Below are 27,173 nucleotides of genomic sequence, written 5' to 3'. Positions count from 1 at the left end.
TTTCAAGTATTGATTTAAAAAAACGATGGATAGATAGATGGATGGATGGGTGGGTGGGTGGTTTATTTGCGCCGAGCCACGTTTCATGGCATCCCAAAGGGCAGGCGGAAGGCGGGGGAGATGGCTGTGCCATTGCTTTTTTATTTAAAAAAAAAAAAAAAAAAAAGCGCCGTGGGGTGGGGGGGGAGATCGGGAGTGCTTTGGAGAAATGTTGGAGATAAATTCCCACCTTTGCCCCCGGTGTCAGCCCGCCCCCGAGGCGGCACTGCCCCCGGGTCACCCAGCTGTTGATGCGCCGCCCGCTCGCCGCTGGCCAGCGCTCGCCGCGCTGGTGCCGGGTCCCCGCGGCAGCTCGGCCGCCTCCGTGGGCGACGCGCGCGGGCCCCGGAGTGACGCGCCCCCCCCCCCCCGCCGCCATCCCGGGGAGCCATCTTAGTGCTCCCGCGTCCCCTCGCCCCCGGCGCGCGCTGCCGCCCCTCGCGCAGGCAGGGTCGCGAGCGGGGCCGGGCGGCGGGAACCGGCGGCGGCTGAGGCCGGGCTCCTCCGCATCCACGCGTGTTCGCGGCTCTCGCGTCTTTCTCGTTGTCTGCTTCCCCCCGTCTGGAAAAGGAGGGGTGTGCTTTTTGTGGCTCTCCTCTGTTTGACAAGCAGCGATCGCTGGGGAGCTATTTTCCTCTCCTGCCTGGGTAGATCCATTTCACAGTCATCCCGCCTGCCAGCCCCAATTCCCACCACGTATATTGTGCCGTTCCTCCATTTTTTTTCCCCATCCAGGCATCTTCAAGTTTTGAATTTCACTTGGGAGTCTCTCCTTCCTACAGGTGCATGTAGGAGTAGACTCTGTTGCTCTAGTCAAAGAGCTCGCGAGGAAAGATCCTTGCGAGGAGGTGGTGTTTTGCCTTCTTTGCTGTCACCTGGATAAAGAGGACTTTATTATTATTTGGAAGGTGCAGTTTATTTTGTAAATCCTTGTGAAAAAGCAAAAACAAACCCATCCCTTTACAGTGGTTTCATGGTTGTAATTTCTAGTGTGAAAGATACCAGTGCTTTATGAACGTGTTTATCAGCAGACAATAATCGCTTGTGGGAGGCATCCACACATTTTTCTTTGAAAAGGCAGATTAGGGCAAGATTTAACTTGCTTACAGGACTTCCCCCCTTTCCCCCCATAGCATTGATTATTCTTAATTGAACAATGTGTAATTATTTTAAACAACGACTTTTTTTGAGCAAAATGAGGTGAGAAAATAGTAAATGCTAAGGTACTACAGCGAAGTTGATCTTAAGGAGTAGCTATGTTTTATTGGATAAACATGGTGACAGAAAAGCTGCCATCCAGTTAGGAAAAAAATGCAGTAAGCGGAAGAATCAAAATGTGAAGTGTTTGTGTAGCACTTGTCTTGATGCTTGGATTAAACTTGAAGTTACAGTACTGATTCCTGAGCATTTTTTGCTACTGTTCAATCACATGTATATATGCATACAGTTGTGCTCTGTAGTATGTGAATGGAAGCATCACACTGCCAAGGGGTCTTAAAATAATCTTTTTGTCAGAAATATTGTGACACATTTTAGCTTAAAAAATTATAACAAAGTACTTTTTTCTTTTGTCCCATAGAGGTGAACTATGCAAGTAGCACCAGAATTCCTCTCCCTGGTGACGGACCAGCTATTCAGTCAAACAGTTCAGCACCACCCAAGCAAACTGTTCTATCTTGGCAAGCTGCAATTGATGCTGCTAGACAAGCAAAGGCTGCCCAAAATATGAGTACCACCACAGCCCAGCCTGTAGGATCTCTGTCCCAAAGAAAACGCCAGCAATATGCCAAGAGCAAAAAACAGGGTAATACATCCAATAGTCGGCCACCCCGTGCCCTTTTCTGTTTATCCCTCAACAACCCAATACGAAGAGCCTGCATTAGTCTAGTAGAATGGAAGTATCCTTTGATGCAGTTTTCTTTTTTACAATCTGTTCCTTGTGTTTTCTGAATGTATCAAGGGGATTGTTTTACAGCATCTCTTAGAGCATCATAGCTAACACATTAGTTCACTTGCATGTGTGGGTAACCGTCAGTAATGTTGATGGTAGTTAATTTTGCTTAAATTGCTGTTAAAGATAGCCTCTTAATTTGTGTCACAATGACATAGAATATCATTTTACTGAAGTAAGTAGCTCAAAGTCAGAGAAAAGCTCATAGCTGTTCTTCTTTTCTTGGAGGAGATGGGGGAACATTTTCAGAACTTTTTAAAGTTACAAGCTTACATTGTATTCCACCAAATCTCTGTATGGCTTTTGTTGCCCTTCCAAATAAGGTTGAATGGATAGGAGTGCATCTAGCAGTGTTAACTGGGAGATGACCTAAGATGTCAGACCTGTATCTTCCGTATTGCAATTTGGTGTATTGCCATTAGGGCGAATGAGTCAGATGTAGAAATCTTTTTAAAAAAGATTATTTTTCCAAGTACTAAAAGCAGGGAAGATTTTTAGTTAAGCCAAGGACTCACTCTAAGTACGTACAAGTGTCTGAAATGTATTAATCTTCTGAACTTTCACAACATATGTCTACCACCAAACATATTTGGAAGCATGTACATCTGTAGATAGGAGATCAGCTATACTGGCCTGTATTCATGATGACTTGTATGCTGGGAAGGATTGCTTTATCTTTAGTTCAGTGGTTGTGATGTGGAAGTACGTGGATTTCTTTGGCAGAACTGATGGCATGTTGATTTGGTATATTATTTAATTCTCAAGGAAAGGTTTGACATAGAAAATAGTTTTGTTGAGGTGCGAGGAGAAAAATGTTTGCCTATTGGCCATGGCAACATCCCTGTAATGGGAAACAGCTGTTCGAGAGAGTAGATTACTGAAGTAAAACTCATTTTGTTACTTTAAACAGAACAACCAACCTGGCAATAGGAACCGTTACTCATTTATAGGGCTTGTTTTTTGCAATTCTTTGAATGTAATTCAGTTGCAAATTTAAGGTAGTGAAACAGATTCTTCTTTCATTTAAACTGGTAGAAGTCCAACTAATTTCAGTAAATTGGCCTCTCCTTGGCTAAGGTCAGTTAAATGACATTACTATGGATCTAGAGTGGAATAACTCAGGGCAGAATTTGTCCCAGTAGCACTGTATCGTAAAACAAGGTTGTCAGTCTTGCACTGGTATCATTTGTTCATTTCAGTCTGGAGAATGCTACATCTTAAGATGTGTGTTGTAACTTTATTTTGTACACAACATAGCAGCTGTTGATGTTGATAGGCTTTGTGAACATAAACTCAGCCCTTGAGGTGACGAACTTTTTGTAGGCCAACAAACAAAATTTAACAGATATTAAGAGGCATATGGGCTTTGTAGGAGTTTTTTTCAGGAAAAATATTTTAAACTGGCAAAAATATGCTTTTGAGTATATTCGGTACTCTTCCCTCAGTCTTTTAGGGGACTCTTATGGACATGTATCGGCAAGTTGTGCATTGAATTGAGGAAAGGATGTCAAAAATCATAGCTAAAGCCCAAAATACTCCCTTTCCAACCTTCCACAAATAGGTTCATCTGGGTACTTCCATGTTTGTAGTTACCGGAAAATAATGAAATACTTTGGGGGAAAGGCAAATTAATGATAAACTGAAGGATGAACTTCATAGGCATGAATTTTAAGAAATATTTTTCTTTCTGGAAGACAAAAGGTATCTCCAGGTTTCAACTGCTGTCATCCAGATATAGTATAAAAAGTGTAGCTGCATTTCATGCTATTGTCAGTGTGAAAGGCTATAGCCTCTTAGTATGTGTGGCTGCCAAGGCAGTAATAATATTCTGTTCCCCAGTCTACTCACCTAAACCTTTATCTCTCCTGGCCAAAGCAAAATTGTTCAGGAGTCCAGCTGTCGGAGACATAAAGAGGGGCTCAGAATTTTCCTGTGTCCGTTGTACAGCTTTCTAGCTCTCATACAGGAGAACAGTTGTGATTTGCTGGGGATCTTTCTCATATCCTACTACGAACTAGATCCGAAATGATTCTCCTCCTTTGGACAAACACATTTCTGTTAACATTAATGAGACTTATGTGAGCATATGAGGACAGAACAGCTCAGTAAGTACTCTTTACCCATCATGATGACCCATGTATGATTTAAGAGTGTATAGTTATATTCCTCTCTGGAATTTAATATAAAGTGCTCTGTGGCAGCAAGAGTAATAGTTTTCTCTTTTTTTCAAAAAGAAGAGGATGTTGAAAGATCATTGTGATGGGAAATAATATGGTGTAGTGATATAACTAAAGGTGATGAAGTGTTTGTCACAGTTATCAGTCAAAAGATTGCCTTAAAAGTGAGACTTGTTTTACATGTGTTGATGCTGAAAGGAGAACTAGACTTAAAAGTTTGTAGATACTTATAATTCATGGATTCCTTAACAAGATTTTCCAGACCATTTGACATATTTATACTACTGTCTATTTTTGCCAATTGTGTGGCCTTAGCTGTTTACATCCCATTCCCAGAAGATGATTCTAATTCAACTAATCATAATTTGGTAAGTACTCTTGAGTTTTCATTTTATATTTGTTGCTGTACTTTTAACTTGATGGTCGTGATTAGCTGCTAGTATTTGAGACTGTATTAAGTATAGATTGTTTTAGTAAAAAAAAAATTGGTATATAGTGATACTTTAAAATAAAATGTATATGGAATGGCTTTGGGTTTTTTTTCAGTTTTAATGTGTGCTCCTGTGTGTTTAAAATAAGATTTTTCAGCAGTGAAATTCTTCGGAGGGGAATGTACATTAATATTATGCTGCATGTATATGTATATTTGCATGATATAAAAACTTCAATTTGAATTTCTATCGCTTATATTGATTAAATATATTTACTAGCTGTTACTGTGTTTGACACTTGTTTCAGTCCTCCTGAAGTTTTACTGCCTTTCCTAGTATACTTGTCTAGTCTGTTTTCAATTTTTAATGGTGTTATTTAGCTGTGTATTTTACTAGGTATTTTAGTTTTTAATGAGAGGATGGTGGGGAACTTTACATTAATACATTTTAATGTGTTTAATAGGAAGATCAATGTGAATTTTAAAAGCAGTCACTGCCGGTATAAGTGATCTTTCAAAAAAGGGATGGTACTGCAGTAAGTAGTGTGTAGAGATGTATTTCTTTGAAAATAGTATACTAGCATTGTGCTTGAAAATATATCATGAAAAGTAACTTTGTTTTAATTCTCTCTTAAAACTTATAAAGGCTATCACGCTCAAGGGTAATATTGAATAACATTGCAATAATGTCATTGTTTATATTAAACACCATCTTGAAATAGTGGAGTTCAGTGGTCCTGTGCACTCAAAATCTGCATGTGACTTCTTGGGGGGGGAGTGGAGGTGAGGTTTGTTCATGAAATAAAGAATTGGATACCAGTAAGTAGGTAATTTTGGATTAATTTACCTGGAAAATTTAGGTTGATATGAAGTCTTCTATTTATGAACAAGTTTGTGTAATTTGTGGTATGTAAGGTTGTTTATTTTCCTAAAAGTAATTATTCTGTGCATATGGCCCATTTTATATATTTTTTGTTTATCAAGATTAAGCAAATATGGACAATAAAAAATGCTGGCAAAAGGCGGAATAATTCAGGTCAATGTAAAGAACGATTTATGCAGCTGTGTATCTAGCCAACCAAAAGTCTTTATCTCTCCTTTCCCTCCCCCCCCCGAGAAATTCAGGGCACAAATCTCCATAGCTGTCAATCCACCAAGAGATCCGCTAATAACTAATTTCATAAAGCATTACATGAAAAGAGTAAAGCAGTTACTTGTGTCAGAGGCTAATCATTTTGAAAGAAATGTTTTTAGCATTAGTTTTGTTAGGCTAACGTCTGGTATTTCTGACCTAATTCTACAATGCACTAGTATTTAGAAAGAAATGGACATTATCATCCCTGATGGTTTTTCTTTTTTTATCTAATGTGGCCAGGTTAGCACAAATAAATTACAATAAACAACAACAAAAATTAATTTTTTTTAGTAAGAAATCCTCATCCATTTTAAGTAGAAAGGGTCTTGAACACCCCCAATTATATGTATATAAAGTTTACTTGGCCATTTAAATTCTCTCAAATTCCCATTAAAATTTGCATCCTGGTTTATATTGATGTTGAGTAATTCCACTAAGTTTACTCAAAGAACAGAATTTATCCTGACAATGTACTTTCAGGTGCTGGGACAGATTTAAGCCCAATAAGGGAACACACAGGCACATCCTGTGTACCTGATCTAATAAAATAAATAGTTCTGGAATGAGCAGCTTTGGCTTTTCTTAGGACTAAGGTTCTACATCATGAAATACACTAACCAGTGGTCTGGGTTCAGGTCTCTTCCTTTGGTATTTCACTGACATTTTTCCTACTGTAGACCCACTTCCTTTGTTGAACTCTTAGTGTCGATTCAAGTGTACTGTGAGGGAATATCACAGAAGAGCTGAGTTAGAAATCTTCAGGCTTGCTTGGGAACCTGCTTGAGCATGCATTTCCTGATGCTTGAGGTGTATGTATAGATATATATTTGAGAGAGAAGGCTGTCAGTTGTCTTATAGTGGAAGTAGGGATTATTCTGTTGAATAATGTTCAGATCTTTTGTGATTCTGGTCTAAAAACCAGACCAAATCTTAAAAATCAGTATTACATCTTATGAATAGGTTTGGTAGGATTTTAGCCCCCTGCATGTAGACATGTTTGTCTTCCATGAGCCCTACACTGCCAGTTTGATCTTGCTAGGAGGCTGTACCCCACTCTGGCTTTAACTGAAGTTCATAAGTTGAGGGAAATAAGAGAATCTCTTCTCTCCTTCCAGCCCAGGTGTTTGGTCCTATCAACCCCACAGCCTCTTCTCCCACCTTTCCTCTCTCTGGACACAAGCATCCATTGACACTGTACAGATTGCAGCACTTGTATTATTTAGTGCCTTGGTGGGAAGAGACCAGAGTGAGGAACAGGAACATGCTCTGCCTCCAGTGCCTTCACTTCCTCATTATGTAAACTCCAAAAGTTCAGCTTTATAAATTTTAGTTTGCATATGGATGTTAAATCTAGGGCTTGGTTCTTAGGGAGTAAATCAATGTTGCTTCATTGAGTTGAATAGATTAATTGCTTTCCATCAGCTAGCTGAACTGGCTCATATTTTTTTAATTTGTAAACAGAAAAATTAAATATTTACGCATGTGGATTTTTTTTTTGCAAATACAAGATATATATAATTTGTAATCAGCCATGGAAAGAGGAAGCAATGGTACAAGAGGGCAAAAACCAGTGGAACACTGGTAAGTGGGAACTGGAAATGGAAACTTTTCCAGTTTTGTTTGGGCTAGGGAGAAGACTGCATATATGAGAATTTGAGCAGTTGAAGTGTTCATTCTTTATGACTTCAGGAAGTCTGCAATGGCAGCCTCAATCCAAGAGTGTATGTGGAGAACAGGTGTTCATTCCTCTTTGTGATGGGATGTTAGAAGACAGCTTCTATATGATGGAATTTCCAAGACTTGTAAGAGAAACCTGAGATCCAATTTCTGAGTCTGTCTTCACCTGTGACTGAGCCAGTGAAACACTGACCATATGTCAACCACCTAACTGCTGGTTGAGCTGTGAGTGAGCCCTGTTCTTACTTTCTCATGAATGTTTCAACATGTGGTGTCTAATCAACGCAGTCACTTATATGTTGCAGTAGTAATGGCAAAAGAAATTTTAGCACAAATTAACCAAAAATATAACAAACATTTTTAAGAAACAGGTAGATGTGTCTTAAGAGAAATAGCAAATCAAATGTATGCATATTTATGTATTTTTTAAAAATAGGATGTATCTTAGGTATCTGTTATTCTTGAATATGAGTCAATTTTTAATCTTAAATATCTTAAGATAGATGTCTGTGAGAAGGTTCCACACCCTTGTTTTTGGAACAGTAGACTGTTTATAGAAAATTGACAGCGCAAGCTAAGTGTAAGGATGGGAGAATTGTGTGTTTCTGTGTTGGTCACTCATCTTTGCTAATATGCAAGTTGTGATTACTGAAGTTTTTGTGATAGAGCCAGCAGCATGCTATGAGATATGAGATACTTATGATAACTTAAGGAAGCAAGAAAAGGTTTCTTCATGATATCAGTGACTAAATTAAGCAGATGGTAATCGCTGATGTTGTAGGATAGGAGTCCCTTTCATTACTAGTTGTTTTTGTCTGTCTTTTCATCTTCTGAGTAGACAAGCTTAGATTTCTGTTTTGCCTTTTTGCCGTTCTCTGAGATTAGAGGGTGCACTACAGCTATCTTCTTGCACAGTGGATTCATGGTCATCCTTATTCTCTCTCAATAATGACGTGTTAGTACTGGGTGATACAAAACAATGCATTTCAAACAAAGCAGAAGTGCAGAGTTAAATTCAGACTGGACTGTGCTTGACCACTTGCCAAGTGTTACAGTCCTGTGTTCTGTAGGAAAGTTTATCTAATCCTTTGTCTAGAACACCTTGATGGGTGTCTTTGGTGTGTGCCAGGAGAGGCAGGAAGAAGGGATCTTCTTTTCTATACTTTGAATGGAATAGTTCTCTCATGCTTTTCTATACTGCGTAGAGTGCAATACAGACTAATGAACTTTAAAAACAGTTGTTGAACTTGATCCTGAATTCTACTTAATTAATAATTAGTCCCTAATCAGTTAATGTTCTTTCACAAGTGGGCCCAGTTCTTCTGCAAGTAGATGGGTGAAACTATTATTGAACCAGAGAAGTTATTTTTCTCTTACAGCAGAACAGGGGCAGTGTACTCTGGGATGAAATCCTCATAAGCTCACTACTTCATATTTTAATGTAGTTTCTTTCATCTGCCTTCAGAAGTTTCAGGTGATCTGAACTTCCCATGCTTGATTCAGCTCTTCTTTTGGCAGTGTTTCCTGTCTGAGCCTGATAAGAAGCAGTTTCTGGCAGGAAGGGTTTCCTGTGTATATCTATCTTCTGTTTCTGTCTTTTCCATTTTTTTTCGCCATCTGTGGTATGTTATTTCCCTTCGTGTCTTTTGTCTTCGTTAACTTCCCACTCCTTTCTTTCTTGTTATCTTTTGCCTCTGCCCTCTGGCTTCCCTCTGTGTTTACTCTTCTGTTTGTCCTCTTCTGCAGGATGCTTTGCTCTGTCTTACTCTCCCACCTCAATTTTTCTTTTTTCTATCATCTGGCTGTACCATATTCTGTTCTCCTGTGCTTTGCCTCCTACTGACTTTCCCATTGGTCTAACTAGCACTGGGCTTCTTACTTTGCACTTAATATGCGGGCAGACTGGCACAATACAAGTCTGGATTTTGGCCATGATCAAGACACTTTTGGTTATTCTTTTTTCCCCTTTTTTTTAAAAAAAATAAGTAAATGTGAACAATAAGAAGGCATCCATCCATACAGAGTCAATGAAAACTACACTTCTGAAGTTTGAGTTGAGTCTGCTTTGGGTGTACTGCATCTCTTGTGACTAGACCCTGAAGGTTTCCACTGGTGACACTGTTCTACTTGAGAAGAGATTGACAGCCTGTGCATTCTGGGAGACTTACTTGCATAAATTACAGCAAATTGGCAAGTGCAAAGTCACGTGAGTAAAGGGCTGGAACCTAATGACAATTAAAGACCCTGTGCCCCTGATAGCAGGATTCTTCAGCCTTGTTTCTGACTATCATTGTCAGTGGGGAACCCTCTCAAAGAGTGAGGTTCTGCATTAAAAGATCTCTCAAGCCTGTGCTTACGGAGCAGGTCAGGTGATGGTCCTGGATACCTTGTGTTCTTTCTCCCAGGCAGCTGGGACAGGGAGAGCCGTAGCGGGGGACACTGCTGCAGAAAGGTAATGTTTGTGTCCTATCTTTCAGGCAAAGATTTCCTCTGTAAGTAGATTTAGGTGGATCTTTCAGTGCCTCCAGCAATAGGAAAGCCAGTGTTGTCCCTGAACTGTTAGCTGTGCCTTCAAATCTAGGGCACAGCAGGAGAGTACTCTAAGAACCGGTTGAACTCTTGACTTAGAGGTGTCAGGCTTCCTATCCTTATCTCATTAGCAACCCTATGACTCATTCAGTTCTAAGGCCACATGACTAATTAATCCATCCATTGAAAAGGTTGTTGGTTTTTACCTTACACACAGTTATCTTCTATACGTAGTTTATCTGAAAACATTGTTGTAGAATATTATTAATTTTAACCACATTTAGTAAATAACCCTAAAGATTTTTGTTTAATTGCTAAATGTTCTATGATGTATTTTAGAAAGACTTCTACGTGTATCTACCGTCTTTGCTGTGTTTACTTTTTCAGTTTGGGGGTCTTTGAGGCCTGGGGCTCTCTCCCCTCACTTAGAACATCTTCCAATCTAAATAACTTTTTGATACTGTGTTTCCGATCTTTTTTCCTACCTTTGGATTCTTAGCTAATGCTCTCTCCTACTGTCTCTGCTAGCTGGCATAAAAGTCACCCAAGTAAACTTTTCAGGAAAGATGCAAGATAATTTGGACTCGACTGAAAATAATTCATTCTGCATATGGGAAAACATGATGGAGACATTAAAATCTTTTGTGTGTATTTAGCCAAGCACCTAACTACTGGTACTAAAGGCACTAGATTAATTGTGGGGGATTAATTAAAGGGAAAATGTCATTAGGTTTAATTTGAAAAAAGATTAAAAAATATTTAATCTAATTGTAACTGATATACCACAGGAATTTTATGTTGCGTATCGATTCAAGTCAGTGAAATACATTTATAGTTCTGTGTATGAGTAGTCAGGAGGGCCTGCGAGAAGGTCAGTAGAAAAAACCCAAATGTTAGGAGCTGTCCTTTTTCTTTTCACGCAGGCTTAAAAATCAAGAGGCTTGAATTCTCTCCTCATCAGTTTTTGTGTCTACATGCATATGTAAATGCTTTGAGGGATAGTCTTGATAATTTTTTTCTGCTATTTTTAATATATATCGATTACCCTGACATCTATTTTCTCATTGAAAAAAACCATGAAGTAACTATTTAACTACTGAAGCAGCCTGACTTATCTTTCTGAAAATTAATAGTAAAGCTGTCTGATGGTTATTAGGTAAGACAGTATGCATCAGTAAGTAACCTTTGCAAAACTGTAAGAATTCCTTAATAGATTACATTTCTGCAAGGGGATTATTAAAAAGTATTCTAATACTGTACTCAGCTGTATCTTCATATTTCAATTTTTTTATATTACTGGCAGCCCAAAACTTCCAGTAGTATGCATTAGCTAATTATTATGGATTGCTTTGACTTTTCTCAGTGCAGATCATGTATTTAGAAAACTTTTTTCCATTGTGTTGTAATGCACACCTCTGCAAAACAGATGACAATTCTGAGTTGGTAGTGTTTTACACCCACTTTGTCCTGCAGCCAGTTACTAGGCCTATTCTGTCTGCTCTGCACTATACCAGTAGCATGAAATAGCTCTTGAATTTTCTTGGTAAACATAATTGTGTGTGTTGAGTCCATCTCTAGTGGTGAATGAAAGAGAAATTTTATTTCACAGTCTGGCTTAGGAAAAGGGACATTCCTGAAAGAAAGATATGACCAAGATGACTGGCAATTTCCAACTGGTAGAAAGGTCACTTGGGTTTGTAGAGGTTTGGGAATAACATAGGCTAGTCCTTGTTCTTCTTTATTTTATTTTGTGAGCCCCAGTACAACTTAGGATCTAGCTACTTCAGCACAGATAAAAAGGCTGTTTGGAGTGCAAGGGTATGAGAAGGTCCACAACTTAGCTTTACTGCTTTCAGTTAATGACATTGCAAAAATAATTTCCCATTTTTTTTTTAATGCAGGAGATAACTGAGAAGCTATCTAAACCACAAGGCCTTACAAACAGATGTACTTAATCATTCCCATTTGAAAGGAAATTTTTTTTCTGTGTTCAAAGTTGCAAGCTTGTTCCTGTGGGGAATTCCTGCTAAGGGCTTGTCTCTCCTTAGAAAGATTTGCTGGTAGTGCATTACTGGCAAACTGCCTAGGGAGATACAGCATACACCAGAAAGAGTTCTTTTTCTATTATAGCCTAAAGTCAGTCTCCCAAACAGAATAGTGCTGCACTGGTAGAAGGCTTTTTCTTCTGGTTTAATTGTGCTGTGAAGAGCAGTGATTCCCCGGCCTTCTTTTCCCTTACTCCCTGCTTGATAAAGGTGTGCCTGCAAAACTTTAAAACTATAGACTGGTCACAATAAAAGTAGTAAATCTGTGTACTTCCAAATACACAGAATAATCTTATTAGTTACTATATCAGTTGAATGGTCAGTGGGAAAGTGGTTAGATTTGACATTAAAATTGTTGTAATTCAAATCTAAAGTGAGCATGTAAGATGAGTGGGAGAAGTTTGTATTTTTCATACAAACTATTGGAATAGAGAAAAAGTTGATTTTTAGATGCTCTGAAAAACCATGAACAAACCTAGGTTGTAAAACCAGTTTACTGACTGTATGTAAACCATGGAAATTACTAATTTACTCCAATATTGAGCATGTAAACTTAGCAAAATACTAATCTATGGTTTTATTCCTTGACAATAGCTGCTATGCTAAAGGAAACCCTGAACACTTTCTGAAGTCTTTACTCAAAAAATGAACACATAAAATTGAGAATCTTTACATGTTGCCATGTTTCAGTGCCACACCAAAAGTAGATTGCCATAAATATTACTTGGATTTGCTTTATAAAACCTGTTTTAAAAGTCTAGGTTATGCAGAATATGGGTGTTTAGTTTCTTTTAAAATGGTTTCATATAAGAAGCATATTATGCATTGAGAACTGTGGTGGTTTGGTTTTTTATTAATATGGTCTGTGTGTGTGAATGCTGTGTCTTGAAATACCACAGAGTTGGGATCCATGGCTTTTGAAAGTGCTGATCAAGGCTTGCTTGCTTAATTTGAGCAGAAATCGAGAAGTTCTGGGTGCTTTCAAAAAGCTCGTCCCTGGGTACTTCAAAAGACTCATGTAGCTGTTAAGATCAACTAAAATGTATTTTCTCATCTGGTGAGTTTTAATGACAAACTGTTTTCAGTGATGGCTAATTGAATGTGTGATTTGGTTTACCATTCATTTTGCAAGAATTCAGATTTGTTTATCATGCTGTCATGCACCAAAACCTTTCTTTTGCTGGGCCATCTGGAAGGACAGGGCAATGAAGAAAGGTTAAATGAATACATAGTGATAGTGGAGAAATGTTAATTAGGATGGATTTGGTTTTCAATGTTAGGGTTTTTTTGATTATTATGTAATCCTCTGCAATAAAATTTTCATTTAATGAATTGCAAATAGAATATCATCCCCTCTTCCCTTCAGAGGAGACTGAGAGCATGCGCTTAGTTCCTGCTTGTATAAAATTCACTTGGTAGCACCAATTAGCAGCTTACTGTTGTTTGTGTTTTTTCATAGTCATTTTTATGAAGAAAAGTGCTTTTAGAGTTCCGTTCTTCTTGAAGAATGCCTTGATTAAACAGAGTGTGATTCTTCTCAGAAACCTACGTGCTTGACTTCAGCATTTGAAACCAAACTTTAAATAAAGATTTGAGGTTTATGCTCAAAATTTAACTATAAAAATAACATTTTCAATGAAATCAACACAGCTGACCAGGACATGTCATTTGCCTGTTCAGTGTTAGTAGGGAGTATTATTCTAGAATAACACTGTAGTGATTGATAGTAATATAAAACTTGGAAATGATGAGCAGATTGATTTGCATGGATTTATTTATGTAGTTATGAACGAAGATTTTTTTTCCTCTTATTTAATATTAAGAGGTATTATGTCAGTACATTTTCAGTTTAGTTGCAGGGCTAAAAGTTTGGGCAGTGTCTAACTGTTGCCGTTACCTGATGGTTTTTGCAGTGGTCGCTATTCATGTGGGTAGAGAGCTGCTTACAAGTTTGAAATCTTGTAGAATTATACATTTTGATAATGTCATTATTAAGAATCTGAATCTTGTTATCTGTTACTGTAGTAAATCACATAATACAAACTGTGATCAATGTTGGTCAGTATAGCAGAAGGGATGATGCTAGACAAAGAACTTGCAGAAGATCAGAATTTAATCTTCAAATTTATTTTTATTGCATATTTTCTAAGAAACTAATATTTGATGTATCTTAATTGAGGAAAGTAGTTGAGCCCAAAGATTCATTTGGCCAATTGTTTTAGTTGTCCTCTTCTCATATGATATGAAACAGGTGGTGTGTTGAATTTTATCACACTTGACAGCTTAAATATGTTGTACTGAACTACTGGGTTGTATTTCAGTAAAATTTTGCAAAAGATCCAGTGGCACAAAGGAGCATACAGAGCCAGTTACATTTGTGTGGCATAAAGGCTGGAAAGCTCTTTACAATGTAAGAACATAAACGTAAGAAGTGTTCATTAATAAGGTTCAGTAGTTTAATAATTATACTTTTCTGGGTTGGCTGATGGTGGCTGCAGCAGTGCAGCAGCCTCCAGCAAGATCGCATCTTATGCCACTCAGCTAATCAGAAAAATGCAGTCCTTCCAAAGTACTAAGTAGCAAATACCCCAAAGCTGTATTATGTTTATCAGACATTTTGTTAGTGCAGTTTTCACTCTGATGAATTTATTATGATGCTGTTACTTATTTTTTCAAATACTCATCCAGAATCCTTTAAAACACATACCAATGATGTGTGGCATAGGTCAGTTATTCTTAATGAAATGATATTTAAATAATTATATGCTTATCTTCATCCCGAGAAGACTTACTAGTTCTGAGTTCAGGTAGCTTTTATTGTTCAATAATTTATTTCTTGCTATAGTAAAGGAAAAAGCTGAAAGAAAACAGCCTACCAAATTATATAGATCTTGTATATTTATTACAATAAGGTCTCAAAATCTCTTGACATCACTGATTTCAGAAAAACTAAATTAAAAAAATTCAGTGATAAAAAGAAACAATGTTTAACCCAACTGTACCTAAAAGTCTCACAGTGTTAAATGATGCTTACTACAGTTTGTGCTCTGACTGACTGCTAGAGCGAAGAGGAATACTTCCAGGTACAAAGTCTCTGTGACTGGCGTGCATTAGTAGTGCAAGGCAGTTATCTCTGTCTCCTGTTGAGGTGCCTCAGCTGCCATAATTCTCAAGGCATAGTATAGAACAGAAAGTTTCTCTACATTCTAGTACCAAATTGAATGGTACTTTAAAATGTTTACATTTTGTCTTAAATATAATGAAACTATCACATTTAACTGAAATTCCCTAAAACATGGTTTCAGCAGAGGCCATGTCATTTTACTGGCTAATGATTCAATTTTATGTTTGCATTGTCATGGGTGTATTGGTGTAAGCCCATCTTAAGACCAGACATGCATGCCATCTGTATTCTTAATACAATAAGAAGACCTTACCCTGAACTCTGAAACTTGTTGGAGGCTTTGCAAGCTTAACACCCATAGTTAATGCAGATTGAGCATAGGTAGACTGAGCATGCACAGACCTAGTCTGTTAGCATAGGTTTGATTTGTGACTTTTTTAAAGGACTTTGTCTCCTGTAGTAAAAGACTATCAGCTGCTTCTCACATCTATGTTTTTCCTGAGCACTGTATGGCTGAGAGTGTTTATCAATGTGGATCAAAAATACATGAGCCACAAGTTGTGATGTAGCCCTGTAACTTCTGAGAGCATCTGACTTCAACCAAATACAGCACAAACAAAGATTTCAAAGTTGTTTTACATGTTTTTTGAGAACAGGAAGAGAGAAACTTTGTGTTCCCTCTTTTCCCCCAAAGACAGGCTGCAGCAGGAGCCCACATGTCATACCAAAACTCATCAACCAATGCCAGGCTGTAGGGATGAGGCTTTATTAATTTTCATACTTACAGAACTGCTTGTCTCCTCTAAGAGGAACACTGAATTATGCAGGTTAAGGAAATAGAATGGTTTGGTGCCATGGCGGAAAGAGTAAGAGAAATGGGTAAGATACTAGCCAAGAACTTCAGGAATGAAGGAATTTTTTAGTTTGCACCTATCTTCTTGTGTGTACTTGGACAGGCTATTTATCTTTTTAGTATTTTAGTCTCCCACCTATAAAATAGTTTTCTGCTCTAAAAGGATATCAAAAGGAAAAGTAAGTTTGAGGCTGTGAAACATTCAAATATGGTGAATAGTGTTCATATGAACAGTAGGATGAGATCTAGGAAGTTCTCTTAAAACAGTTTCTTATTTTGTCTTTATTTGGAAATGGTTTGGCTGACTTTCTGGTGAACGCTTTTTGGTGAATTTTGTTGTCAGAGGCTATATTTTAAGTTTGAGAACGTAGAATGTTTTGGCAGCAAATTTTGGCTAAGAAAGTGATTGGTAGTGGCAATATAGGAACAGAAGGAACAGCCACTGTTCCCATAGTGATACAGCAAAAGCAGTGACATTTAGGTAAACAGCAGTAGGAAAGGAAATTCGGGGGAGTTAATGTTAGATGTCTCAGAAGTTACAGTAAGCTTCCATACGGTGTTTCATGTGTATCTGAAAATGCTAATGTTAAGCTTCCATTTGTTGTATTAGTAGCACAAGCACCCCTCGATGTTTGTTTGGTTGGGAACTTCAGTGACTTCCTTTAACAGGTGATCTGTGAGTGAAACCAAGGCAGGCAACATCCCATTCAGCAGAAACTGCACGTAGCAAAAGAATGCATGATATTTGGAGTGTTCACAAATAATGCTTGTGTGAACTGTCCAGCTGGTGGGAATGGTACCACTGAAGGTGTTTTTAGCATGATCATGTGACACATGGATGATGGGTATTTTTAGAAACTATTGCAGCACTGTTACTATTTGTCCAAATATTACATACTTCTTAGCCCCAAATAATTATTTTAAATATATGTATGAAAGCTCAAATGCAGGACCTTAGTAGTCATTTTACTCAATGAGTGCTAGGGCTGAGGTGTTGCATGATGTTTTGTGTACCTCTCTCTTTATGTACTGGTCAGTGCAAATTCTGGAATCGTGTAAGGACTTTAGCTTGAGGACTAAGCAAATAACTAGGTGGATAAAAGTTTCATTTTTGTAATGGTAATTGTTTGAAATAAAGAAGCATGAAGTAGGAAGAATAGGGCATTAAGTGCAGGGTAGGAAATGAATTTCAGACAAAAGTTGTGGGAGAAGTAGAATTCTGGAGGCTTTTTTACATTGAAACTTTCAGGAAAGTTAGCTAATCAGTTAAAGCATGGATTAGATAAACTGTCTTCTGAAGTGTTGCACAGTAAGGGGGGTGGGAGTGAAGAGCACTGACTATTGGAATTAGTGTCTACACAGGGACTCTGTGCAGGGGTTTATCTAGTCCCCTTTGTCCATGTTTGGGAATGAGACTGCTTCAGAAAGTATCAGAAGAAAAGCAACAACTGGAAAGGCTAATGGAAAGAAAGCGAGCTTAAAAGAGCAACTGCACAAAGATGGTATGTTTTAGTATGTTTTAGTGAGGTATGACATAGCATGTTTTAATAAATAATCTGAATGAGCTTGATCCATTCTTTGAACAAAGATAAGGCTATGCTAGATTGTCTTGCATGTGCTTTGTTCTGTTCCAGTGAAAATAGGGTGAAGATTTACAGATGATTTTGAGGCCTTGACACAAGCAGGTGTTCAGTGAATGGAGGGTTTCCAGTGAAGGATTAAGTTAACATAGATTGTAAAGCACATTAGAATTGTCTTTTTCTTGCCTTTTAAACAATTGTAGAGGTAACAAAATACAAATGTGTTAGCACATAACCTTCAGGGAAATTGATCACGATGACTGAATTAAGAAAACTATAGATTTCTGGGCTGAGGATACTGGAAGTATTTAAAGAGATGGATTAAAGCTCTGTGCTTAAGGGTTCCTGTGCAATAGCTGTCTTCTAATAGTTAGAGAAATGTTAAATTGTCAAGGATGCATCAATACCCTTCATACAACATTTATCAATATAAATGTATTTCTAAAGAGTATGGTTACACATGTAAGAAAAGTAGATGTGTTATTTTTTAGCTGGATTACCTTGTGGAAGTGTACTTTGAAAATACCTGTTTTGCCTATAAAGAGGGTATCTTTAAGTCGAGGTGGTGATGCTGAAAAAGGCTTAATTGGCCCATGTGTCAGCCTCAAGTTGCAAGACCAATGCAGTCTTTTTGGACAGCAAGATTCTGTGTTCAGAAATGTTAGTTTAAATTCTGTATTCCATCACTTAGTATAAAAAAGATAGCGTCACAGAATGGTTTGGATTGGAAGGGACCTTAAAGATCATGTAGTTCCAAGCCTCCTGCCATGGGCAGGGACACCTTCCACTAGATCAGGTTGCTCAAAGCCTCATCCAGCCTGGCCTTGAACACTTCCAGGGAGGGGGCATAAACAGTAATGTTATTTTCTTTGCTATGTGAGTTTGTGAAATACTACTAAAACCATAAAATACTTCTGAATTTGCTTTTACAGAAGTACAAAACTTTTCACGTTCTTACTCAAAAGTTTCATCTCTAATAAAGAACAAATCTTACATGTAGATAGTTCATTATTTGGATTTGGGGTCTTTGGAGTGCAGAATTGATTTATGTTTGTAAGGTGAATGATTGCACTTTTAATTTTGTTTGTAAGTCAGGGAAAAGAAACAAACCAACCTATGTGCCCAAGTGCATGCCAGAAAATATAAGTCATAGGAAGAGGATTTAGTTTCTGGAAGAGATCATCAAACTTTTCTACCAAATGTGTAAACCACATTTTTGCTGAATGTGGAAGAAAAAGTGTAAACCCACAAAAATCTTCTTTAAATCTTCTTCAAACTATTAAAAATGCAAGTGAATATGGCCATTTTACACCATAAAACTTTAATATTTTGTATCAGACTCTTGTTTCCAGTATGGCATTTCGAAGAGTTTGTGTTGGAGATATACGACCTGTCCTGTTATTAGCCAATAATCTCAAAATAAGTCCCTGGCAAATGAGAAGGACAACTTAGGGTGCTAGAGGTCCAGGTACTCAGGCTATTTTCCACTTAGTTGTTTACTTGTTTCTTTGTTCCACTTTTTCTCATTCTTCATGAGAAGAAAGCTGGTGGTGGGGGCTCCAAGCTGATGTTTCCACTGTAATAATGTACTTTTTATCTTGGCAAGTAGTGGAAGCTCATCTGTTGTTCTGTGAACTAAATCTTGAAGGAAACGAACTGATAGGTAACCTCATCAGCTATCAGTGAACTTATAGGATTTGGGTGTCTCTTAATAGTCATTGTCTGCGCACTCATAGTCTGCGTAATTATGGAGTATAATGCTGATGCCTGCTCTTTACTAAACTATTAGGGAGGTCACTGAGAACAGAGATACTTCAGTTTCCTGGGCAAGGGGCAGATATGTGACTCACATTTGTCTGGAGGAGGCATTTCCTCAACTGACAAGCAGCATTCAGTGTGCCAGACACTCCAACACAGGGCCAGCACTCAGCATGTAAGGTGACTGTGAAACATCAGCTGTTTCTGCATTGTACAATTTGTAACCCCTTCTCAGTATGTGAAGACAAGACAGGGAAATCTTAGGGTATAAGAGCACAAGTTTTCCTATCCTTTCTCCTCTAAAGCTTTGGAGGAGTAACCATGAGTAAAAAGTCCGTGAGTTTAAAGTCCATGGGTTTACTGTATGCGGGGGCATTTCAGGACGTACCCTACAAAGCTGTGATCATGTATTTTAGCAGAGACTTGCAAAGTTGCAAACACTTCCTCACTTTTACTTGCTGTTACTCCAGTCATGAATAGTGCATGTTAAAGTCCTACTGGAATGAAAGAAAATCCTTGAATTTGAACATTACTATATTAATTTTTTACATTTGTGGTGGAGTATTTGTTTCTCTAAAAATGGGAAAGGGGTAACTGTAGGCATTTATCGTGACTTAGAAAGGGAAGTTAAAAGGGTTTATTCTGTTTTGAGATGTAATTCTCTTGAAGTCAAAGGTTCTGGACTTCTGTGTGTGTTAGAGATGAAGCTGCATTGCTTAACAATTTGAGTCTCTTCTGCATTTTAACAATCTGACAGCTTAGTAGTAGTAATGGTGGTAGATGCTTCACTAGAAATGGATTTTATAGCTTTGGTTTGTAGGTGAAAAAGAATTTCATTAAGAGTATTAAAACATTAAAGAGTATTAACATTCTATCTAGAAGATAAAACTGAGACTGAAATTTTTATTTTAAAATTATTGTTTATCCTTAAACTAAATATGAATCAGTCTTTGTATCTCTTCGTGTATTGACTTGATTAGAAATGATTGGGTGGTGCTCTTAGACAACCCCAGTTGCAGAGTGAATTATCTTATGCCACCTTTTTGGCTGCTCATGTTTTAAATTAATACATTTTACTTGCAGTTAAGACGTGTTAAACACGAACACTTAAAGTATAATGACTTAGCTAATGAGCGATAAACTGCTGTGGTCTTATGATGACATGAAAATACCTGACTCCCGTGGAGCAGACAAGTTTTCAGCTTTCAGATTGTAATTAATTAAATGTTACTTCTTATAACTCTGAGTAGGATATAGAGTCTGAAGGGATTGTACTTTTTTAAGCCAAGCCTAGAGTGTGGATATTGTACATAGAACTTGCCTTTCTAAATAACTAGCTTCATAATTCGACTACTGTACCTGTTTTCAAATCAGAAGAAGCTTATCTAAGTTGAAGTTTGTATTTTGCCATTTGTAGTATTCACTCTATTATGGACACTTTGTTGCATCTAGTTAACTCTTTCCTAAGGCTAAAGGCTAATACCAAAGGCTGTGCTCCCCAGAAGAAGATTGAAGAATTCACTCATCTTTGAAAACCTATGGATAAGTACATGTTACAGCAAAATTGTTGAAAAAATCAGAGGGAAAATTCGGAGTGGATTAATTTTTGATAAATGTCATGGCTTCATGATGAAATTTACTATGTCAGTAACTGTTAGGCTGATAAAAATTTGAGAATTGATTCCCTAATTTGTAAGTTAGCCATGTGTTGCATGTATATTCACTCTACCAAAATAGTTGGATTCTGGCGCATTTTATTCTATAGCTTTTCCTAATACAGTTTTTCTTCCCATACTAATAGATTTTTATAAATAGTGAGGTTTCAATGATGAAAGTAATAACACTTCAAAATATGTTGAAACTGGTGAACGGTTTCCCTCAACTTCAGTAAAGGTTGGATGCTGCTATATTTTCCACTAATACATGCAATGATTACTTGATAATTTGGTGCTATATCTATTCAAGCATGCTGTGTGTGAGTTAAGAAAAATATCACATATTTTAGCTTATAATTGCTAGCTGTGATTTTGTGTAAGCAGTAACAAGCAATAAAATGTGCTCTATGTGGTTTGCAGTGACCTTCATTGCTGGGAATAACTGTAAGAAAAAAAAAAATCCAAGACATGCTTAGAAATTCTTTGTTTGGAGGGCTAAATCTGGCCTGTATTCTGCTGTCCTAATTGTGCATAGTGATTGGAGACCTTTTCAGCTTGGACAGACACAGATCTTCCAAAGGGCAGAATCAAAGCACTCAGTTTTGGTTTTATTTTACAATACTGTATATATATGAGCCTAAAATAGAGCAATGTGTTTGTTCTGAGCTATAGATTTCTAGTCTGCATACATTGTTTTTATGTAAATTTGAAAAGCATTCATGCCTCTAAAAAGGTCTAGAAGGTTATTTTTATCAATAATTTAAGCACCGTAATTAGTTGGAAGTTAAATGTCAAGATTTTTCTTTCAGTTTGGATGTGCCCCAAAATTAACTTGGTCATGCTAGAAGCAACTCTATGTTTTAGCAAGATTTTCCTTAATGTAGGAACAGCAAATTGTCACAGCTGTACTGGGTTGCAGCATCAAACCCCCAGTCCTAGCTCTAACACTGACCAATAGGGGATGTCTAGGGAACAAAATAAATGCAGAGCACTGGATCCAGCAGTCCTCATCTCAAGAACTTTCTGAGCCAGAGGTAAGGTGTGTTTAATGGTTTTAAATGAGACAGTACACATCACAGTTAATTCAGTAGTTTCATGCTGTACTTTCTTTAAACATTTTGAGAGAACGTAATGTGGTCATTGTGCTTATTAATTGTTCTCAATTTTTTTTTCTAAAGATGTCTCAGCTGAGACAAATTTTCTAACATCTCCCCCATAAAAAAACCCCTTCCATTATGGACCAGACTCCCACTCACCTACAACTTTTTTGTTACTCTTTCCATTGCTCCTTTAACAAGCTATTTTATCCTTTTATGTTACTGTAGTAGATATTTTTGCTTTCTCTTTCTGCACCTGTAAGGAAGTAAAATTTAAGAATGCAGTGATTGTGGCTGCAGAGGTATTCTTCAGAAATGTTTTGAACCATAACTGTTCATGACATGATGACATTTGGATTCCTTGGAAAGATGATTTGAGATGCTGTCATGTATAGTGTGTCATAATTCAGTATTGTATCAGTTTGATTCTGACCCAGTATTTACCAAGTAGTGATCTGGGTTACTAGAATATTCTGGTTTTGTTTTTCCTGTCTTTGAAGGCTTTTTGGTCTCATTTAGCATGTAATAGATATATACTATTTATTCAGGAACAGATACTATTTATGGAGGAATAAAAATATTTTCTGTTAGAATAAAGCAGATGTCTTTTAAAAACTGCATTTAATAGTATCTTGTCTGTTGTTATTAATCTAATGCTTATTTTGACAAGCATAAACTTTGAAATTTAAAAGTAGTCCAAGTATTTTCTTTGTCAGATGTCAAATAGAATCCAACAGCAAAGTTGATACCTGTATGGGTCTGATTTCCACCCCCAGCCATCCCCGCAATTTAAGAGTTACTTTTTGCATACTGCAACTACCCCTCCAACATTTGATTTTCTGTGTTTCTGAGGTTCTGAATTGTAGCAGTATTTTTTGTGTAATGGAAGGGGTAGTAAGGAAAGTGCATTTTGAGAAAGTAGCAGCTGTGATCATAATATATCTGCTGCTTCTATACCACAAATAAACAGAATATGCATATGGAACTTACTACATCATTTAGAGCTGTGTCAGCTATGCCTTTCAGCAGATTTCACACTGTCACGTTTCTCATTTTAATTGTATCATTTCACTGTAGCACTTTTGAGTAATTTTACTGGGAGAAGGTAAAGCCAGTAGGTCCTGCATAAATTCTAGTAATGACTTTAGCTAAATCAGACTATCTCCAGATATTTAAATATAGTTTCTGCACATTATTGGTGATGATAGCGCATTACATATACCTCACTGTTCCTGAGTATACTGTGCTTGCAGTATTTCTCATAAAACTATATTGTAGTGTTATGAAATAACTTCCTAGCTTGCTTGTTAGTAAATAGAAACATATCCTGTATCATGCCAGCATAAATTTGTTCATATTCTCTGGTGTTTTTTGTAAAGAAGGCAGCCAATAGTGATGAAGTAAGCTGTAGAATATTGAAACATTTGTCTGTGAATCAAAATGGGTGGTGGATACAATTTAACAACTATTTCTTGCTTTATTTTCTTGTCCCAAGATTTTAGTCTAATTCAGTATCCTATGTTACTGATTATTGTGTAGTTTTCTTAAAAACAATTTTCTATTACCAAATTAACATATGTATACAATAAGCCAATAGCATATTCTTAGTCTTAAAAGATAATGAAAGAAGCTGGTGATTCCAGCTGAAGTAGGAGGAGAAAAACACAGTTGGACTGCAGTTGGTCAACAATAGACAGCAGCTGTTAAAATAAACTGTTCTGTTTTCAGCCCACTTACACTATCTTCGTTAACTGATGAATAGTGAATTAGTTAATCAAGTAATCAGCATGGAAGTATCTAGGAGAAAATAAGACATTGTAGTAAACAGTAGAAAACAGAAGTTCAGTTAGAATTAAATTGTGCCAAACTGTGTGTGTTTCTGTTTTGTTTAGAAATCTGTCCTCCCTCTCTGCTTCCTAAAAATAAGAATCTGTGTAGAAGTGTTGAGGGCCTGAAGGGGACAGTACTCCAACCCTGATTCATGAACCTGTTTTTTCCCAGTCCTGTAAGAGATGATGATGGCAATCCCATCACTTAATTGTTTTCCAGTGAGTTTGGTCACAGTCTCTGTATGAGGCCCAAACTGATAGAACCTTCCTAATTATTCATTGGAAGAGCTTTGGGATCCTGTTCAGACATGCTTTTCATGACTGTGGTGCTAAATTTGCTACTAGAGGTACTGTTTGGGAAGGAGGAATGGGAATGCTTCTGGCGAGCATCCTTCATTATCAAATCCTTCTTTTGGCCTACAGACCAAGTGTTGTCTGTCTTCAATATTGCAGTGGTTCTAATAAATGAATGCCTGGCCAAGATATGAAAAGATGCATTGCCCCTTTAGTGAATACATATCATTCCACTTAAACTTTTCTTTTTTGTAGCTTGTCAAGCGGTTGGTGTTACCCTTCAGCTATCCTGGCCTTCATTAAACTAGCCATTAAGGAGGTGTGGACTGCATATTTATTTCTCCTGAGATTTCTCCATTATGCAGAATCTTTTAATTATCTCATTGAGAAAGGTAGCTACAATAAAGCAGAGAAGATGAATAACAAGCAAGGGATCCAGTCATCCCAGAGAACATCCCTCATCTGTAAAATTGTTAATTTCAAAGTCTTCCAAACTCTAAAAGCTAAAACCATGGGATTTTGTTTTGCAGTTGGTGTTCAGGCTTCATGCATGTATACTTACTGCTGTTCCCCAACAAAATTATGCCTACACCTCTCTTTCTCTGCCATTTTTGTCTCTGTCCATTGTTTCATCGATGAAACACATTTTAAAATAATTTAATAATTGCCTAGATTATGGAAGGTTCTCTGACTTCTAACTACCATAAAACAAATCGGAAAGTCTCCAGAATAAAGTAAATGTTTTCCATTTATATAGGGATGTTGCATTGTAATTTAGGGGAAATGATAAGTCTTAATACTGCATAAAAATAAGAAATGAAGATGAGAAGCCAGGTAAACAAGCTCAGAAGAATCCCTTTATAGAAATATTAAAGAAAAATTCCTAACACTTCTAAATTCCTTATTTGCCAGGAGCATCTCTGGTTGCTTGCAGATAAAATAAATGGATCCTGTTTTATGTTCACTGGTTTGTAATTTAATGTACAGTGTAGAAAGTCTTCAGTGAATAAGATCTTAGAACTACTGCTTTGGAAGTCTGCCACTTTTATTCAGGAAATTGTTACCACTGAAGTTGATATTGTTTCAGTAGAGTATCTGTGTGCGTGTGCGCGTGCACGCATGCACATAAATATACATATATACTATAAGTTTCTAAGAACATACATATGATACCACATCAGTCCAGAATGATTCCTCTGAGAAAACAGCAGTTGATATGTGGAAATTTTTTTTAGCACAACTAGACCAGTAGAAGTGCTCGCTCATTGTCCTGATTTTCTTTTTGGACTGGTAGACCTGCTGGTAGAATAACCAGAATTTTTCTCTCTCCCCCCCCCCCCATTTCTTTCCCTTGCCTTGATTGTTAAATGTAACTCAAATTTTAATTGGGAGATTGTTCTACTTCCTTGAAAAGAGCTCTCTCTTTAGCAGCTACTGCTGAACTGAATTATGTAGTAATCGGTACAGTAATGATGAAACTACGTTACAGAAATGCCTTTGTCCATTAAGGCGCTTTTGGATCACTGATAATAGCTTCTACAAGTTCTTAAAGGAGACTTTGTCTCTAAGTGGTACAGATTACTAAGTAAGGAGCCATCTCACAAGCAACTACATTGCTTGTCTGAGGTCAGCAGACTCAGTGAGGAACCTCGCAGATTATTTGTCTCAGCTGAGCTTTGTGCCTTTGTCTCTAAATTTACATCTTTTAGGAGGCTGGACAGGAATCAATGAGCTAACTGGATCCGTTTGGTGTACCCTCACTATGTGGATACAGGATTTTGGTAACTTAATATCGGCATGTCACACTTTAAAAGAAAGTTTCCATGCAGGATGCCTACAAATTTCAGTTGCCCGTGGTGCATACCCTGTTGGGGATCTAGCTAGGAAAGCCCCCAAGCTGACCTGCCCATAGGGCACATGGGAGCAGCTGGTGAATGTCTTCCCATCCTTCTACACTGGCCACAGGCGTGCGCTTTCAGTGGGATGAGGAAGTGGGAGCCTGAATAGCGTGTTCTTCTCCATCAGCACTGTCTTACGTCCTTGTGATGCAGGGATAAGACAAAGTTAGGCTCAGGTGCTAAATGGGGCCTAAGGGAACTCTAGCCACTGTCTTGCTGCGTTTGTGCTGGCAGTCTACAATGATGATGTAGTTCCTGAGAACAATAAAAATTTTGCAAAATAACCAACATGACTTATGCAGCAGGATGTACTATTAATGGTGGTACCTCATCTTGAGCAGAAACTATGAAGTTACTAGAAAATGGGGAAATACATTCTGGAACACATACATAATTTTCCAGTCTTTATGAATTAGTGTGTTTTATAGTACTTTTACGTTTGTATTCTGTGTTTTTGTGTTTTGTGTTATCCCTCAAAATGCAGGTTAGTGCATCTTTTGAAGTTGTTACCATAATTTTTATATAGTACAACTTGCCATTTTTTTAAAAGTAGAAAGTTGTTCTGTGCTGAAGGCTGATGTCTGTAAAAGTTCTTGTACTTGTGAGAAGAGCCTTTTCATTTAGCTCATCAGTCAGCTGTAACTTTCATTTTTATCTTCAGATGTAGACAACAGCTGGGAGAGGCATGCTCTGGGTTGCTTTCATTGGTGATAAATACTTCAAAAATCATTAAAGAGAAGGCTCTTTCATGCTGAGGAAAAACCCTGCTTTGTTGTCTATCCTTCCATGAAAATGTGGCTGATTTTGTGTCTCATTAGCATTAACGTTATCTGTTACAAATATGCCAACTACCTCTAGAAGAATAAGCCTGCAGTTTTTTAGCATTATTCTCAGCTATCATAATGTCCTTTTATCCCTCATCACCGTCCCTTGCAAACAGCATCTTACACAGTGAGCTTGCAACTCGAACTCTGTGCATTAATCCAGTTTTGTTTGGGGGGCTGAGGAGGGAAGAAATAGCAAAGTCCTTACTGGACACTTTGCCTGGAATTAGTATCAAGGTCACATGCAGTAAGAAATGCAGTGAATGTAAAATTCAGTT

General features: G+C 37.5%; 1 protein-coding gene across 1 annotated transcript in view; it reads left to right on the top strand.

Moving 5' to 3' along the window:
• The window catches only part of CACNA1D (calcium voltage-gated channel subunit alpha1 D), a 200,442-nt gene that overhangs the window by 2,506 nt on the left and 170,763 nt on the right, over window positions 1–27,173 (top strand). The window contains exons 2-3 of the mRNA XM_050904926.1: window positions 1,619–1,937; window positions 4,430–4,535. Of these exons, the coding sequence (XP_050760883.1) occupies window positions 1,619–1,937; window positions 4,430–4,535 (425 nt within the window). The remainder of the gene's footprint in view (window positions 1–1,618; window positions 1,938–4,429; window positions 4,536–27,173) is intronic.

This window comes from Gymnogyps californianus, chromosome 13 (genome assembly GCF_018139145.2).
Source record: "Gymnogyps californianus isolate 813 chromosome 13, ASM1813914v2, whole genome shotgun sequence".
NCBI classification, from domain to species: Eukaryota; Metazoa; Chordata; class Aves; order Accipitriformes; family Cathartidae; genus Gymnogyps; species Gymnogyps californianus.
The sequence above is the reverse complement of the archived record's forward strand: the minus strand, read 5'-3'. Positions and strand labels throughout refer to the sequence as shown.